The following is a 16,842-nucleotide window of genomic DNA, read 5'->3' as shown; positions in this document are numbered from 1 at the left end:
AGAAGTCAACACCCTGTATTGTTGCAGGTTTGGGATGAAGTTTATTTTGCATGTTTTTTTTTCTTCTGGGAAAAGATTGCTCATCTTAAATTACTTTTCTATTTAAATTTCATCCCCTAAGTTGTCGTTGAAGTTTGTGAATATACATTGAGACACTGTTTGATGAACAATTAAAGTAAAATTTACACCATGTTCTAAAACTGAAACAATTTTTTTTCTATGTTACAATGACAAGTGCTACAAGAAGAAAAAAAATTGGTGATATAAATAGAAGGACCGAGTTTTCCTCAAGCCACAATGAAGCAGAGATTCCTTCAATAATGGCCATCATTGCATTGTATTAGAGTTGTAAATGGATAAACGAAAATCCAAATTTGATCCGCATCTGTATCCATTTAGAGACATCTGTATTTGTTTAGAGATATCCGGAAAAAAACTCAAATACTCCAATAAAATCCATCCAAAAAAAAAAAATCCTAATACTAAATAATAAAAAATGAAGTAGTAAATGATCTTGAGGGTTTTTGAAGATTCAACAGGTTCTAGAATATGAAGAAAAGAGAATCATGATCTAAGAGATATGGATTGAGAGTGAATTGTATCTGCTAGGGGGAGGAAGGTCTAGGAATTCGATCCGCATCCGAATCCGTTTAGAGGTATCCGTATTCGACCAGGGAATATCCGGATCCGATCACATCCGATCTGTATCCGAGCCTAATCTGATCCGTTTACATGCCTAAATTGTATGGGTGTCGAAGAATAATAATAGGGTAAATTACACTGCCACCCCCTAAGGTTTGCCTTAAATACAGTGTGACCCCCTGTGTTTTCAAAATACACACTTAGACCCCTTGAGTTTAGGGTATTTGTTACACTCAGCCCCACTCTGTTAAAGTATTCCGTTAGTTGCTGACGTGTTGGCCATTGATGCCTTAAAATGACAAATATACCCTTGATATGATGTGAACTTACCATTTTGCCCATAGAGCAGTCCAAACTTTACACCCCTTTCTTTGCTACTTGAATCAAGGTTTAGGGTTCTGGCGATCAACCTCAGGCCATCTTCCAGTCCATCAACGATGACCTGCCTCAAGTTCTTGCTATGGCGATCTACTGAGGCCATCACCGACGACTTGGCTCAGTCCTCTCTCTCTGCTCCTGTTCCTCTTCTCCTCTCTTTTTCTCTCTACTCTTGAACGACTTCTATTCTCTTCTCGTCTTACTTTCTCTGATATGACACGGTACGATAGGACAGGAGAAGACAAAAATCAGTTCAGATGGCGATGGCTGCCAACCCAATACCATCGGCCGATAAAGCTCTGATGGCTTCAACGATGCCTATCCCGGCAGCACAAATGCCGTTGGAGATGTTCGCAAGAGACGCCATTATCACATGGTTTAGGGGACAATTCGCGGCGGCCAATGCCATTATCAACGCTCTTTGTAACCACCTGACTCAACTTGATGGACGGCCATGGTGCTAAGTATGAATCGGTTTTTGCTGCGATACATAGGAGGCGATTGAATTGGATCCCGATCCTTCAGATGCAGAAACACTCTGTAGCAAACGTTGCTTTGGAGCTTAAGAAAGTCGCGGCCAAGAAAATGATAGAGAGAGGGAGGAGAAAAGAAGAAATTGAGGAAGTCAAGGTTTTTTTTATCATAAAAGGGAAGAAACTAGACAAGATGTCAATGGTAGTGTTCAGGTTGTGAATGGAGAATCCAGGGAGGAAATGAAGGAGAGTGAAGGTGAAGCCGTTGATGAGGTGGTGGAAGAAGTTTCGTCCGTTGACGATCAAGAGCAGCTCCAAGTTTGTATGATTTTTTGCTCGCTTCTTCGATTAGTTGTTCCCGATCTTCATTTGAGGATTTTTTTTCCTCTTTTTAATATTCTCTTGGTTAGCTAGAACTTCTTTCCAACTTTCGTTTTCTTTGGTTTCATTCCTTGTTATCCCCTCTGCAATCGGTCCAGAGTTTCAACTTGGTTTTGGTTATCATCTGTCCTTCCTCATTCCCTCCTTCTAAAAATCCATATTTGTTGAATCTGGGTGAAGCATGAAAATAAGAGTTCCATCATCCGTGTGATTTCATGCTCTTTTCTTTCTTATGGAGGGCTATCGATCATTATATAGAAAATTTATATAGGGGTTTTAACTTGATTTAATAGTTTTTGTATCCCCCATCGTTTAATCCAACTGAATTTTGGGTCCCCAAGGCACAACGTTTCTCCTTCTTTGTATACTCTCCCTTCTGATTCAAGACTATTTGGGTTTCCTTCCTTTTTTTTCCTGGGAAAACAGAACTGAAGCAAAAATAAAGGGGTTACACGTGCAAGAGGGTGGTTTTCCCCAGGGAGAAATGGCCATAGATTTCGTTTTCTATGGGGTTACTGGAAGAGGGTAGACGATGGTAGACAGAGGTTGCAGCGGTGGTGGGGCGGTGGTTCAGGAAGAAGAAGAAGAAAGAATGAGATAGTGGTGGGTCCCATAAAGTTAGGAAAAAAAATTAGAATATGATTAATTGAAGGGTAAAATTGTCATTTAAATTTTAGACTTAACTCCATCCACTCAAGGGTCCACTCAGGGGGTGTGGCTGTATAATTTAGAAACACAGGGAGTCGCTCTGTATTTAGTACAAACCTTAGGGGGCGACAGTGTAATTTTCCCGTTATAATAATAATAGATTCAATGTTTCCCTCATCGTGGTTCAAAGAAAAGTCTCCTAAGCAAAATGGGAACAAGGTTTGATTCCCTTGCACGAATTATTCCACGTCTTTACCTCAATAAGAAACTGGATCAAATCACCCAAAAAAAAAAAAAAATAGAAACTGGATCAAAATTCCATCACCAACATAAACACCATTCAACCTCAACGGGTAGCTCAATTGGTAAAGACCAACACCTCACAACTAAAAGATCACAAGTTTTTTTTTTTTTTTTTTTCTTTTTTTTTGGTAAAAGGGAGATTTATCGATGATAATTAGCATTTGTACAACCAAAAAATTCAGATAAACAAAGATCATGAAGCCAGGGAGTGGAGATAGGTCAATTTGTCAAACACATGATAGACATAGGCTTCCTAGTCAGGGCATCTAAAATATTGTTCATAACCTGTGGAATAAAGTTAAAGGAGGTAGTGTTATTGGTGAAGCCTGATCTCAGTCCAGAAAGTGCTGTGGGAAATCTTCGAAGGGTCGTTTTAGCTTCAAAACGCGTATGGATAGCCTAAAAAATGCATACATTGTCGCCAAAGGCACTGAGTCCTATAGAGCTTGTCGAGTTTTTCGATTTGATATGTATATCGACATATGTTAGGTTCAGGTGTGACCCTAACCTGGTGGGTCTTTGGAGCTTCTAGGGGCATTTCTATACTTTTTTGGGTTGGGGCTTTTCTATAAAGTGTCCTCATCTCGTTGAAAGAGATGGATGAGATTTGAGGGTTTTGTAACTTGCTTCAGAGAACTACTGGAAACCAGTTCTATCACTGGCCGTGGATGTAGCCTACTTTCTTGAGGGTGAACCACGTAAAATTCTTGTGTTGTGTGATTGTTCTTCTCTTCTTTTTCGTTTTCTTCTGCAAATCCCATTTCTGGACATCATTTATCTGACAAGTAGAAGCAAAAGAGGCTGAAAGCTTCCTAATATCAGATATATCAATTGCTACTTCGAAGGGAGGAATTCGGTTCTGATGAATATAACTGACAACTTCTTTCATATCCAATTCCTTTTGTAGAAGAGTCAAACCAGCTCTAATAGCTTTAGGAAAGACAGATAACCTTTCTACTCATGCATTTGAAGCCCATTTGTGGGCAAAAGATATTCCCTACCCAATCTTTTTTAACAATACACAGAACTAAAAGTTTTGGATTCACATCCTCTACTTCCATCACTTGTACTTCCATCCTACTTCCAAGCCCTATAAGAGCGCCATCTGGACAGACTTGTATCCAACGGTTGACATCAGTCAAATTCAATTTTTTTGAATTTCATCCATGTCATGATTGAACCACCTTAAACCCCCACTCAATCCGGTTCAAAGGGCCTCCCTCAAACCGAACCCAACCCACCCTTAAACCAAGCATTAGGGTTTGGATCCAAAATTCCCAAATATCTCCTTCGTTTTTCTCTCTTCTTCCCAAAAATGCAGAGCAGAGCAAGAGAAGCCCTAAAACGAGCTGAAATCGCCGAGACCGTGAGAGGGAAGTGTGGCGGAAGGAACTGGACGACCTAAAACTCTGAGTTGCTCTAAAACTCTAAATTGCCTCACCATCTGTCACCATCCATCGTTCTTCATTTCGAACGAGAAGTCCTAGAGGTTTATCCATCCATCCATCGCTCTTCTCTTCTTCCTCCCAAAAATGCTATCAAACTAAACTCATCTCTTATTCAGAAATCCCCATTTCATTTCGATTGAAAAGCCCTAAAACGAGTTGCATCATTTCGTTCTTTTTTTAATTTCACAGGGTCACCCCAGGCTACAGTGTATAGAGGCTACGAATCTCTGGAAATCTGATTAGAACGATGAAATACATTTTTGACTTGTTGCTCCACCCCAATATACTTTCGGTTTTGGCCCCAGAAAAGTCGAATAATCACCATTGTTGAGGTCACATCATGTTATAAAGAGTAAGGACTGGGGACCAACTCAGCTCCATAGAGAGATCCATACATTTATTCATCATATGACCCTCCAATGACATGAGCAGTGAAAGCAGAGAAGTATTCAGAAGTTGTAACTGGAGAAGAGATAAAAAGAAAGAAAAAAAAAAGTAGAACTTATTAATGGATTCTCTGTTTTACAACATTTTCTCTGTTTAACTAGTGAAATCTTTCAACCCCGAAATCCATCAAAGTTCTTCTCTTCTGAATTTCAAAGTCCAAAAGCGAACCTTACACAGGAGTAGGAAAATGCAAAGAGGAGAGGAAATTGGATTTCTCCTTTTTCTTGCTCTTAGTCCACTCTCTTCTCTCCATCTATATCTCATACTATTCCTACAAGCTTCTGTGGTAAAATCCCAATTGAATCGCCTTTCTCTCTCCAGAATTTAGTTGAATCTTCTCCTCTACACCGTTTGCTTCTCTGCAAATCCGAAAAGCTTTAGTTTAGACCGTCCATTAGTCTTTTCCTGAGAGCTTATGTGGTTATGGGCTTCTTCTCTGCTTTGCGTTTTTGGGAAGAGGAAGAGAAGAACGAGCAAATCTATTTGGAGATTTTTGTTTGAATTGTTTTGACCCTAGTTTGGTTTAAGGGTAGATTGGGTTCGGTTCGATTTAAGGATGATCCGGTTTGAATGGGGTTTAAGGTGGTTCAATCATGACATGGGTGAAATTCAAAAAAATTTGAATTTAACTGATGTCAACCGTTGGATATGAGTTAGGCCAGCTGACACTCTCATAGGGCTTGGAAGTAGGATGGAATTACAAGTAATGGAAGTAGAGGATGTGGATCCAAAAGTTTTTCACTAACATAGAAATGTCGAGAGTAATGAGAAATTCTCCCAAGACCATCATATCCCTTACTTGTACCCTGCATAAGCTAATCAAACATTTTTTCTCTGATTATTAAGAGGAAAAGAGTTTGGAACTAGTTGGATAGGTTACCCACATACATCTCTCTCTCTCTCTCTCTCTCTCGAATATGTAAAAACAGAAAAAATACCATATTCAACGACCAATCCGTATCATTCAAATGACATCCTTCTCATTGGCTGGCTCCCCACCCCACCAGCTAAAGAACACTCTTCTAAGTATTTAAGTTGTGTTTTGTCAAACTGCAAGGAGCTCATTACTTTGTGGATGAGGATCGTCTCCAGGGAGCCCAGCGCCCAGGGTGCTGCTAGGGGGCATCTAACAGTTGTGTTGTCCCACATACATCTTGGTGCACGTCTAGGGATGTGTGCGGCACAACCCAGCACCCTAGGCATACTGGGCTCCTTGGAGACGAGCTAAATTCTTACTTTGTTACCTCATAATCCCCCCCCCCCCCTTTGGAGATCCTTGATGTTGTAGATGACATCAAACACCATCTTACCGAAAAAACAGGAAGAAAGAGGACATCAAGCACCTTTCCACTTTTTTTAGATCCTGCTCTTTCTCCTACATTTTTAGGGAGATTACTAGCGTGACTGACTCCTTGGCTAGGAAGGCCTTGTCTTGTGCGTGTGAGATACCTTGACCGTTTTCCACTCCTTGGTTAACGGATCTTTGTAATTCTGATACCTTGGGCTGGACACGCAAGAATAAATAGTCCTCCTTCATACCTAAAAAAAAAGAATAAAAGTCGTGTTTTATCGTAGCAAGTAGGATCTCATTTCGCAATTCGTAACTCGGACTCGGTAAATCTGCTGAGGACTGAGGCACATGCCTATTTTCAGTTACTTTGGTTGCTTGGGTTTTAACCTTATGTTTGCTTCTCTGTCACCGGTGGTTTGATCCCAGAGACAAGTTGCAGGGATGGCTACGCTTCACCTCACAAACCCTAATCAGTTATTTTCATCTTCTTCGGTTACTGTTGGGTTTCGTCAGATGATGCTCTCCCGTGATGGTCTCCATATTGCTGCTGCTCCGAGTGTTCGTCGAAGAAGCTCACGGAGTAGAAGCAACTGTGGTATCTTCTGTTCTTCTTCTGCCTTCCCTCCCACGGAGTCAGCTAAGATTAAGGTAGTGGGTATTGGTGGTGGAGGAAATAATGCTGTTAATCGCATGATTGGAAGCGGATTGCTGGTGGGTTTTTTTTTTGCAGTTTTTGTGGGCTTAGATAGACATTACAATTTCCATTTATTTTTCCTCTTTCTTGTGATGTTTTACTTTCATACTTTCTCTCTTCATAGGAAGATGTGATTGGGTTTTCCATTTTTTTGCTTAAGGAGGTGTTCGCTTCAAACCTTTTTTTAAATTCTTGAGCAGCATTTCACATCTTGATGTATTTGAAATCAATCTAGTTGACCCTCTTCTGCAAGATGCAGATTTAGATGCAAATTTAACTAGAATGAGTACAGGTTAGAATTTTTAGTCAATAAATGGGCTGATTCTTATTTATGTTCTCACTAGAATTGACTAGATTTCAGTTTTGAAACAACTCTCTTTTCATCGATGTGCTTATTGTACTGGAATGCCCGTGAAATTCTCCAATTCAAAGGTGCAATTTCTATGAAGCCATTCTGCAGTTGGAGGAGCTCTTAAGAGATTTTACTTGTGACACATTTTTTTCGTTGAAACATCTGTGCAGCTTTTGAGAAATTATATGAATTTTAATGTTGAGTACTTTAATATCAGGGTGTTGAGTTCTATGCCATAAACACGGATGCTCAGGCTCTATTACAATCTTCTGCAGAGAACCTTCTTCAAATTGGCGAGCAATTGACTCGTGGACTAGGTCTCGAACTTTCCCAATAGACTAAAGAGGTTTCCTAGAATTGTAAACTTGGGGGTAGTATATGAATTATAATGCTAATTCCGTATTTCATACCCCCCCTCCTTTGGTGAATATACTATTGATTAGAATCACTTAATAGAGATGCAGGTACAGGTGGTAATCCTCTTGTGGGAGAACAAGCTGCAGAGGAATCAAAGGAAGCAATAGCAAATGCTCTCAAGGGCTCAGATCTTGTGTTTATTACATCAGGTATGGGTGGGGGTACTGGTTCTGGTGCTGCTCCTGTTGTTGCCCAGATATCAAAGGAAGCAGGTTATTTGACCGTTGGTGTGGTTACCTACCCTTTTAGCTTTGAAGGACGTAAGAGATCTGTTCAGGCAAGTGCGTTCTGGTCTCTCTCTTTTTTTCTTTCTTAAATATAGCTCAACTTTTATTGTTCTTTTAATAATTCATTTGGTTGTTATATGTTATGCATTTTAACTTTGATCTGTAGGCACATACATACATCCATGCATGTATTTATATTGTATATCATAGTGATTTCTTAATTCTTATTGTGCATCTGCCCTCCTATTTTCAGCCTTTTTTGGTTTGCTTTGGCATTGGGCTATTGATGACAGAATTTTCACTGACACATAAAAAATTCCTATGTTCAATGTTGGATATATAATATTACATAATTTTAGTATTTCCTTTGATCCCATTTGTTTCACTTTAACTATACAAAACTATTCCTGAAATCTATCTAATGTTACCTCAATGTTGCTCTGCTCCAACAACAACAACAAACTCAGCCTTATCCCAACTTAATGGGGTCGGCTACATGGATCCAAACAAACAAAGTAGGTAAAACTGAGGTCTAGACCAAAAAAAAAAAAAGGAGGGTTGGGAAATGAGATCAGAAGGGAAAAATGAACAATGATAAGTGAACAATGGGAAATAAAAGAAAAGTGAAAGATAAAAGTGACAAATAAAGTAAGAGGAAAGAAGCACAGTCCAGCAAGTCAGGAGAATCTCAGCTAGATAGGGTCTGCTACATGGATCCTTGCCCTCCAATAGGCTTTATCCGAGGTCATACATGGTACAAAACCTATACTATACATGTCCTTCCTCACAACTTCTCCTATGGTTATTTTAAGCCTGCCCTCGCTCTTTTAGATCTTTCAATCGGAATCATATCACTCCTCCTTACTGGAGCATCCCTAGGCCTCAGTTGAACATGACCATACTACCTCAAACAACTCTCTCGGAGCAACTCCCAAGTCAGCTCTGATATGATCGTTCCTTACTTTATCCTTCCTTGTTTTTCTACACATCCATCTTAACATCCTCATCTCTGCCACACATAGCTTCTTGATATGACACTTCTTAACTGCCCAACATTCTGCCCCATACATCATAGTCGGCCGTACAACAGTCCTATAGAACTTTCCTTTAAGTTTTAGAGGAATGCATTGGTCACACAGCACTCCGGATGCACCTCTCCACTTCATCCATCCCACTTTAATTCGTTGTAAAACATTATATTCTATGTCACCTTCTTTATTTATGATTGACCCCAAATATCGAAAATAATCACTTTGTGGTATCTCTCTTTCCTTAATTTGCACCATGTCAGTATCCATCATAGTGTGACTAAAATTACACATCATATACTCCGTCTCCGTTCTACCAATCTTAAAACCTCTTGTTTCAAAGGTTGATCTCGATAGCTCTAACTTAGCATTAATCCCTGCTTTTGTCTCATCCACCAAAACGATATCATCGGCGAAGAGCATACACCACGGGACCTTGTCTTGAATGCTCTTGCCTCTTGGTTAAGTTGTCCATCATAAGCGCAAAGAGATAAGGGCTTAAGGCTGATCCCTAATGTAGCTCAATTGTAATTGAGAATTCCTCAGTTAAGTTGTCCAATGTTGCTTTGCTCCAAATTTAATATTCATGGTTTACAATAATGCTAGCAAAATTAGATCCCCAATATCTCATTCTACATCAACATCCCAATTCTCTGATCGGATCACTTAGTCATCGACAGCAATGTCTTTGTTTTCTTTTCAGACTCCCAATTGTGAAACTTTTCCGTTATGACCCAACATTGCTCATGAGATAAGTCTCCCAGGATTTTTCTTCTCTAAATGCAAATTAATTTTGGGTTAACAACAATATGGATTTAAATAAAGTTGAATGGTGAAACAGGATTTGTTAGCCAACCTCATTTAGTTGCAAAGGCTTATTGTTGTTGAGTTGAGTTGAAAAGGAGTGGTGTCATTCTGAAAATTAGTAATGGTGGCTTTTGCCTTGGTGTTTTCAGAGGTATTCAAAATGTAACTCCACCTCACTGAAAATAGTATATTGCACATCGGTAGTTCTCTACTAATTTTATTGTGACCATCTTACTCCATTCTTAAGAAGCACTGGTGTCATTTCTGTTTTTTAGCTTTTTTTTTTCTTAGTCTGTCATGTTATTCTGCTCCTAACTTTTTTCCATGTTGGTGGAGGGGGGGTATTTTTTGGTGAATAAAACAATTTATTAAAGACCAAAGAATACAAAGCCAATAAGGCAGGAGGCAAGCCAAGTTAGCAAGAAACTAAGAGTCAATACAGAAGCCTTAGACAAGGCAAAGGAAAAGAAAATACAAGGACCATATGGTCAAACACAAATTAAGTTTGCCATTTCTTGGGTTGGGGGGGGGGGATTGTTCTCCCAAAGTGTATTTCTCCATTTATTTCCTGCCTTGGATACTTCCGTCGTTAAGGGGGATGATAGGGTACTACCGTGGTATTACTAACAACACCTATCATGTCCCTTCTGAAGGAAACATACATTTATCTAACAGAAATAAACCTGGGGAGGGGGGGAACAAGAATCTATACATATATGCGTTGTGAAATAAAAAGAATCTCTGCATACATATTTCATGCTTTAATCTTGGCAATCTAATCAATTTAGCCAGTGCAGGAGAGTTAAATATCAGACTGAACCATCTGACAATTTCCATTCTTTGGCAAATCATAGCCACAATTTAGAGAATATGGATACATAACCTTTTTCCCTTTTCTCTCCCCTCCCCCCTGAATGGTTTTCATTCACCCAATTAGATCATTATTTGGGGTTTACAGATCTGTGTGGGTGTTACTTGTTGATTGAGTGATCTGTGCTGTGCTACAAACATGTCATGTAGGGAATACAGTATAAAATTGATATTATGATGGAAGTTCATTTTTCCTATGTTTTTAGCTGCCCTAAGCAGAGAATCTTTTTCTTGCTTTCCCCTCCCCCTGAAAAAGATCTTTTTTTTTAATTCTTCAGGCATTGGACGCTATTGAAAAATTACAAAGAAATGTTGATACTCTTATAGTAATTCCCAACGACCGTCTATTGGATATTGCTGATGAACAGATGCCCCTTCAGGATGCTTTCCTTTTCGCTGATGATGTTCTACGCCAAGGAGTCCAAGGGATTTCTGACATTATCACAGTCAGTGGTTTGCAGAATATGCTTTTCTCCTTTAACAAAATTTCCCCCTATCAACAGTCCAATTTATGTTGGAAAGTTACTTCCAATTATCTTGCAGATACCTGGACTGGTGAATGTGGATTTTGCAGATGTCAAGGCGGTCATGAAGGACTCTGGAACTGCAATGCTTGGAGTGGGGGTTTCTTCCAGCAAGAATCGTGCTGAAGAAGCAGCTGAGCAAGCAATTTTAGCTCCTCTGTTTGGATCATCAATACAATCTGCTACAGGAGTTGTGTATAATATCACTGGAGGGAAGGACATAACCTTGCAAGAAGTAAATAGAGTATCTCAGGTGCTTAGCGAACTTTTTCTTGTACTTCACAAGTCTTCATTCCATGCTTCTGTGTCATCTGCTATGCTCATATTTTCTGATAGAATAAAGGCTCAGTCAGAGTATTTTTTATATTAGGCCATGAACGTGGCAATGATTCAGGTACAGATTCAGGCTTCTGTGACATCCAAGTGTCGGAAACTCCAACCCAAACTCAGAACTAACAGAATCGATTGGAGCTTTACTTACTAAACCCCCTGGTTGGGTTGTGTCTGGCTAGATTGTCATCAGGTTCAGGTTGCTGTGTAATGCCAACCAGATCATGAAAGGTTTTATCCGTTCCATTGTTTCCAGGTTTGGTTGGTCGGTCTCTTGAGGCTTTACCATCCTTTTTGGGCCTGGCTATAGTAGAAGTTGAGCAATGTCATTTCCTCCCTGGGGAATTCAACGTTCTCAGTCAGTGAGATATCTTGCCAAACCCCCAACAATTCAGAATACATCCAATATTGTTTTATATGTTTCAGTGGAAAGCAATTTATTTCTATTTTATTTATAAGTAAGAGAAAAATTGGACATTACCAAAAAAAAAAAAAAAAAGAGAATCGACATCACCTTAAAAGACGAAAGTAGGACTAGTTATTCTTGATTTAGAGAAACTCTCCTCTGCTGATGCTGGTTTCCACATATTTGGCTGTGAATTATGTTTCTAGTTATTGTGACCTCTTCCAGTGAATCATATCTCATGGTGTTGTAAGCATTTTCTTTAATGTAGCTCATGCATAAAAAAAATTTATGGTGTCATTTCAGTTTTTAAGGTGTTCTACCTCTAAAATTTAGAATTGCACTAAATTTTTTTTTGATAGTAAGTTCATTCCCTGGTCCGAGGCACTTCTGATTCCAATCTCATGAGTTCTATTGTCATACTTTTCTTTTCAAATTATGATCATCATTAAAAGGAAAGGAAACTCTATATGAGCTTCAGTTACTGCTGCCTTGGCCAAGAATTTGTTTTTGACGTATCTGTGACACCTGAGCACAGCTTGACATTTCTCATTTTTGTTTTCCAGGTAGTTACTAGTTTGGCAGATCCTTCAGCGAACATAATATTTGGGGCGGTGGTGGATGACCGCTACAAAGGTGAAATCCATGTGACAATTATTGCAACCGGCTTCTCACAGTCATTTCAGAAGATGCTATTGACAGATCCCAAGGCGGCCAAGTTGGTAGAGAAAGCAGCAGGGAGCCAAGAAAGCAAGTCCGGATCTGCTTTCACTCAGCAGTCACCGGCTGCAGCATCCATTGTTAAATCTTGGGCCTCACGAAGATTGTTCTTCTAGCCTTCACTTCTTAGGATAACTGAATTTTAATTTATTTTTTCTTTCTTGGTTGTAAGAAGGTTTTCTGTGTCTTCTTTTTTCCCCTTTGTTGGGGTTGGGAGGTCTTCAATCTCTTTGTCATGTAATGTTCTTGAAACCCTTTTTTGATCATGTACATACCATTTTGAGGTTCTCTCCTGGAGCTGATTTCTTCTCATCTTTTCTGTTTGTAAAAAGGAAATTTATAAAGCAGCGCTCATTTAGTGCTCTGTTGCCTCCTCCCCTAACCATCCACATAATCAACATGCTTGAGTGCAATGGATTGAAAATGGCTGCTTGTCTTGTGGCATCTCCTCTCACTCGCTGAAGAAGAGAGGGAAATGGAGAAAATGCTGATGTAGGTGGAAGTGAGATTCTGTGTGCTTTGGTATTCAAAAGTGAAGATTCTGGGAAGCAGTTTTTTGTCCGGGAGTGTGGCTTACGCCAGCACTCCCATGTGTCTATCTCTCTCCTCTTTAAAATAAGGGGGTAGAGGTGTCTTTTCACATGGGGAGGAGAGAGATAGACTCATGGGAGTGCTGGCATAGGCCACATTCCCAGATAGAGATCTTTTTCCCTTCTTTATATTCCAAAGTTCTAGCTTGTGCAGAGGGCAAATTCTATTCTTTTCTTTTTTTTTTTGTTTTTTTCCTAGGATAAATGTAAAATATATTAAAAAAAATGATACACAACATTACAACTCACGAGCCAAGGATGTTAACCAAGGGCAAAGATCCTAACCAGCCAGCCCAGTCCCAAGAAGAGAGGGATAGAAAGGAGCAAGGGAAGGGGAAAACATCTGAAAAATAAGGGGAGATTCACCAAAATAGGGGCGGAGTAGAAACAACCAAAATAAAAATAAGGGAAATTTACACGTACCTCTCTTGAGGTATTAGGTAATTGCAAAAACACTTGTCAGTTTTAAATAAGGGAAGTAGTTTTCTGTACTGGAGTGTGGCCTACGCCAACACTCTCATGTGTCTATCTCTCTCCTCATTAAAACAAGGGGGCAGAGGTGTCTTTTCACATGGGGAGGAGAGAGGTAGACTCATTGGAGTGCTGGCATAAGCCACACTCCCGGACAGAGAACTTTTTCCCTTTAAATAATTACTCATGTTTCCTATTTTTTTAAAAAGTTAACAAATACACCTATGTCGTTAACTTGAGATTAAAAACATTAGAATAAAGTAAATATTCATCAAATTGCCCTTCCTGCTAAAAGAAACATCTTTCTCATTATTTCCCTTTCTCTATTCTTGAATAACCCTAATGACAGAGAACCATAGAAAGCTTCTTCAACAGACACACGGCAAGATGTAGATGGTAAGCCTTAAAAATATTTTCTTTTAGGTTGGAGAGACCTATGTAACGCTGGCTCGTGTGCCATCCACCTTTCTTTCTTTCTTTTCTAGTTGGGCTTTCTAGGGACTTGGGTTTTGATGGGTTTTGCTTTTTTGTAGAATAGAGTTTTGGGATACTATCTAATCTAATAAACAACAAAAATTTATACCTCCAGAACAGAGTTTTGGGATTTTGACCTATGTGTTTCCATCCATATCTCCATAATAATTCTCTATGAATATTTGGATTGCTATGAACTATTATGGTAAATGCCTCTGGCGTTTGATCTTCTGTAATTTTTACAAACAATGATTGTTGCTAGTAGCATCCGATTGTTTCTTTCAATTGTTCATGGATATTGTTTATGATAATGGGATTCAGTCATTTGGATGCTCAAATCGAAACCTTATTGTTGAGCAGAGAACATTTCTTTGTTCTACTATTAGTCATCTCGATATGATAGGGATAACCCATGGTTCTGGAACTGCGATCGAATCCACAAACAGTTCCAAAGAGGTTCATGTATTTCGATCATGACAGAGAAGAAATGCGCTGTAATTATCGGCGACCTTCTAGCTTCTTTCCCTCATTTCAAGGTGAGAACGAGGAAGAAGAAGATGAGGTGAAGAAGACAATAATGTCGTCATTCTACGCTATCAAGGGTATATTGTTCATAAAATGGCTTAAAACCTCTTATAATTTGCAACTAGCGGGAACAACTAATGGTATGGGTGTATTTGTTAACGTTTTTAAAAGTAGCGGGTATGAGTAATTATCCAAAATTGATGGGTGTTTCTATAATTATGTGATACCTGATGGGAGGTACGTGTAAATTTTCCAAAAAATAATTGATGATACAACAAAACTAGGGGGAATAAGTGGAAGGTCCCACGAAGAGACAAGATGTATATTTCTGCTAGTATTAGAACAAACAACTATACCATAAAAAAAAAGAATAAACAATAAAACTTTTTTTGTTTTTGAGAATTTTGTTTTTGACCTCAAAAGAAATAGTTGTCCTAGATCTATTTGATGTTGCATGAAGAGGAAGTCCACATTTTCTTGTTTCATTGGATAAAAAGCAAACTTACCAAGAGTGTTATAGATAGTTTTTACCATTAAAAGTGTTTGAGATCGACTTCCATTCTCTATCAAAGAGAATGATAATTCTAGGAGTCAACCATAATTATCTAACAATACCTCCCCAAATGGACTTGGAAAAAAGACATGAAAACAATAAATGGTCAACATTTTCAATGAAATTACAACAGAGAGAGGAATGTTTTGAAATCATCAATAAATGGTCAATCAATTCCAATAGAAGAGGAACTCTTGAGTGGGAAAATAATTGCTCATAGCTTTCCAAACAGTAAAGGAATATTGTTTTGAAATCATCGTGCTAAATCAAATCTTCCAAAACTAGGGAACATGAGGAGCTTTTGATGTTGAGATAATGAGAAATGCTAGGGCAGGACTTCAAACCCCATCCCAGAGAATGGAGGAAACTTTAGAGAACCAATGTGAATTTGCATCATACCTAATTTTGTAATCATATTTTATAATTAGCACACCATCAGGATATCAATTATCAAGGTAAGTAACAGAATCATCATCAATGGAAGTCTGGACATGTTAAAAAACCAAGGAACCTGTATGTTAAGATTTTCCTCCAAGCCCAACAAGCATCTATAGTGCCAGGAATAGTCCAGATGAAATCTTCTTTGAGTTATCTAGAGTAAAACCAATTAACCCAAATGCTCTTCTGTTTAGTAGCAATCTTTCAGATAAGCTTAACAATGTCAGCAATATTGATTTCTTTTACTCTACGGAGGTCTAAATCCCCCTCTTTTTTTGGAAGACAAACCTAAGCCCAACTCAAGGGATGTAGAAAATTTGGATTATTATGACATTTACAAAAGAAGGAAAACATAAGAGACTCAATCTTTGAAGAAATACAACTTGAAAGACCAAAAACCTCAGAGCAACAGTAAATATAGGAGCTTTGCAAAACTAGCATAATAAGTTTTGTTTTTTTTTTTTTTTTTTTTGGGTGCTAAAGGTTAGTAAAATATATAGATTATAAAAGAATGTACAAAAGATTTAATGTCCAAGCATACCTAGATAGGAAAAATACAAGATTGATTAACAGTCCACCTTCGGCATGGCCATCAACAATAGTATAGACAACCTAATAAAAGTTTATTCAAGGGCCCACCTACGACATAACCATCAGTAAGAATCTAGAGACAACTCAAAAATATAGAGGGCAAATTCCACCTACCTATCAGTCAATGTACAAATCCATATCAGGTCTTTCTTGGAAGTCCTAGGCAAGATTTTATTTTTTTGATAAAAAGTCCCAAGCAAGATCATCATGGACAAATCTAGGAGAGGAGACCCAAGAGGATGAAGCTTGTTGATAAGTCTCCTTTTTTTTTTTTTTTTTTTTTTCTTTTTTGCATGTGCGTCCGCCACAATATTCATCTAAAGCAGTGAGCTTTCCACTTGATGGTGTCCAAGAAGGATCTAGATCGTCTACGGTGCAACTGCCCGTCCTGCCTGTGCTGCACAGACATAGGGCCGTGCGCAAAGACCACCTTACCCTCATTCAGGTAAGGTGCTCGGGAAGAGGTAAGGTGGTCTTTGTGCGCGATCCTGTGTCTGCGCAGCACAGGCAGGACGGGCAGCTGCGCTGTAGACGATCCAAATTGATCCAAGAAAGGCTTGAAGAAAAACCACTGTTTCATAAACATCCATAGTATAATGTGGTTATTCACACTGACTACAACAGAAGTAGAATCGCTTTCAACCCAAAGACTATTATATCCTTTGTTTTTTGCTATCTACACACTCAAGAAAAATGTTGAAAATTCTGTGAAGAAGTTAGAGTGGATTTCCAAAGGAAAGTAATTTATTCTTCCAAAGTTGAAGTCTCTTATGAAGCCTTCCAAGTATAGGAGAGCAATGATAACCAGAAAGCTTTG

At 38.8% G+C, this 16,842-nt stretch overlaps 1 protein-coding gene across 1 annotated transcript; it reads left to right on the top strand.

Annotated features, from left to right (window-relative positions):
• The first annotated feature begins 6,341 nt into the window (after positions 1-6,341).
• Positions 6,342-12,730, top strand: LOC122642041 (cell division protein FtsZ homolog 1, chloroplastic-like). The gene is made up of 6 exons (XM_043835438.1): positions 6,342-6,722; positions 7,275-7,374; positions 7,522-7,751; positions 10,685-10,852; positions 10,950-11,183; positions 12,230-12,730. Exons 1-6 carry the CDS (start codon positions 6,453-6,455, stop codon positions 12,497-12,499), a joined length of 1,272 nt encoding a protein of 423 aa, XP_043691373.1. The 5' UTR covers positions 6,342-6,452; the 3' UTR covers positions 12,500-12,730.
• The last annotated feature ends 4,112 nt before the right edge of the window (positions 12,731-16,842 follow it).

Source organism: Telopea speciosissima, chromosome 10 (genome assembly GCF_018873765.1).
Source record: "Telopea speciosissima isolate NSW1024214 ecotype Mountain lineage chromosome 10, Tspe_v1, whole genome shotgun sequence".
Lineage (NCBI taxonomy): Eukaryota > Viridiplantae > Streptophyta > Magnoliopsida > Proteales > Proteaceae > Telopea > Telopea speciosissima.
The sequence above is the reverse complement of the archived record's forward strand: the minus strand, read 5'-3'. Positions and strand labels throughout refer to the sequence as shown.

Coding starts and splice junctions, on each gene's coding strand:
- LOC122642041 (XM_043835438.1), top strand. CDS start 6,453: ATGGCTACGCTTCACCTCACAAACCCTAATCAGTTATTTTCATCTTCT. Junction 6,723..7,274: donor TGATTGGAAGCGGATTGCTG/GTGGGTTTTTTT, acceptor CTTTAATATCAG/GGTGTTGAGTTCTATGCCAT. Junction 11,184..12,229: donor AAGTAAATAGAGTATCTCAG/GTGCTTAGCGAA, acceptor TTTGTTTTCCAG/GTAGTTACTAGTTTGGCAGA.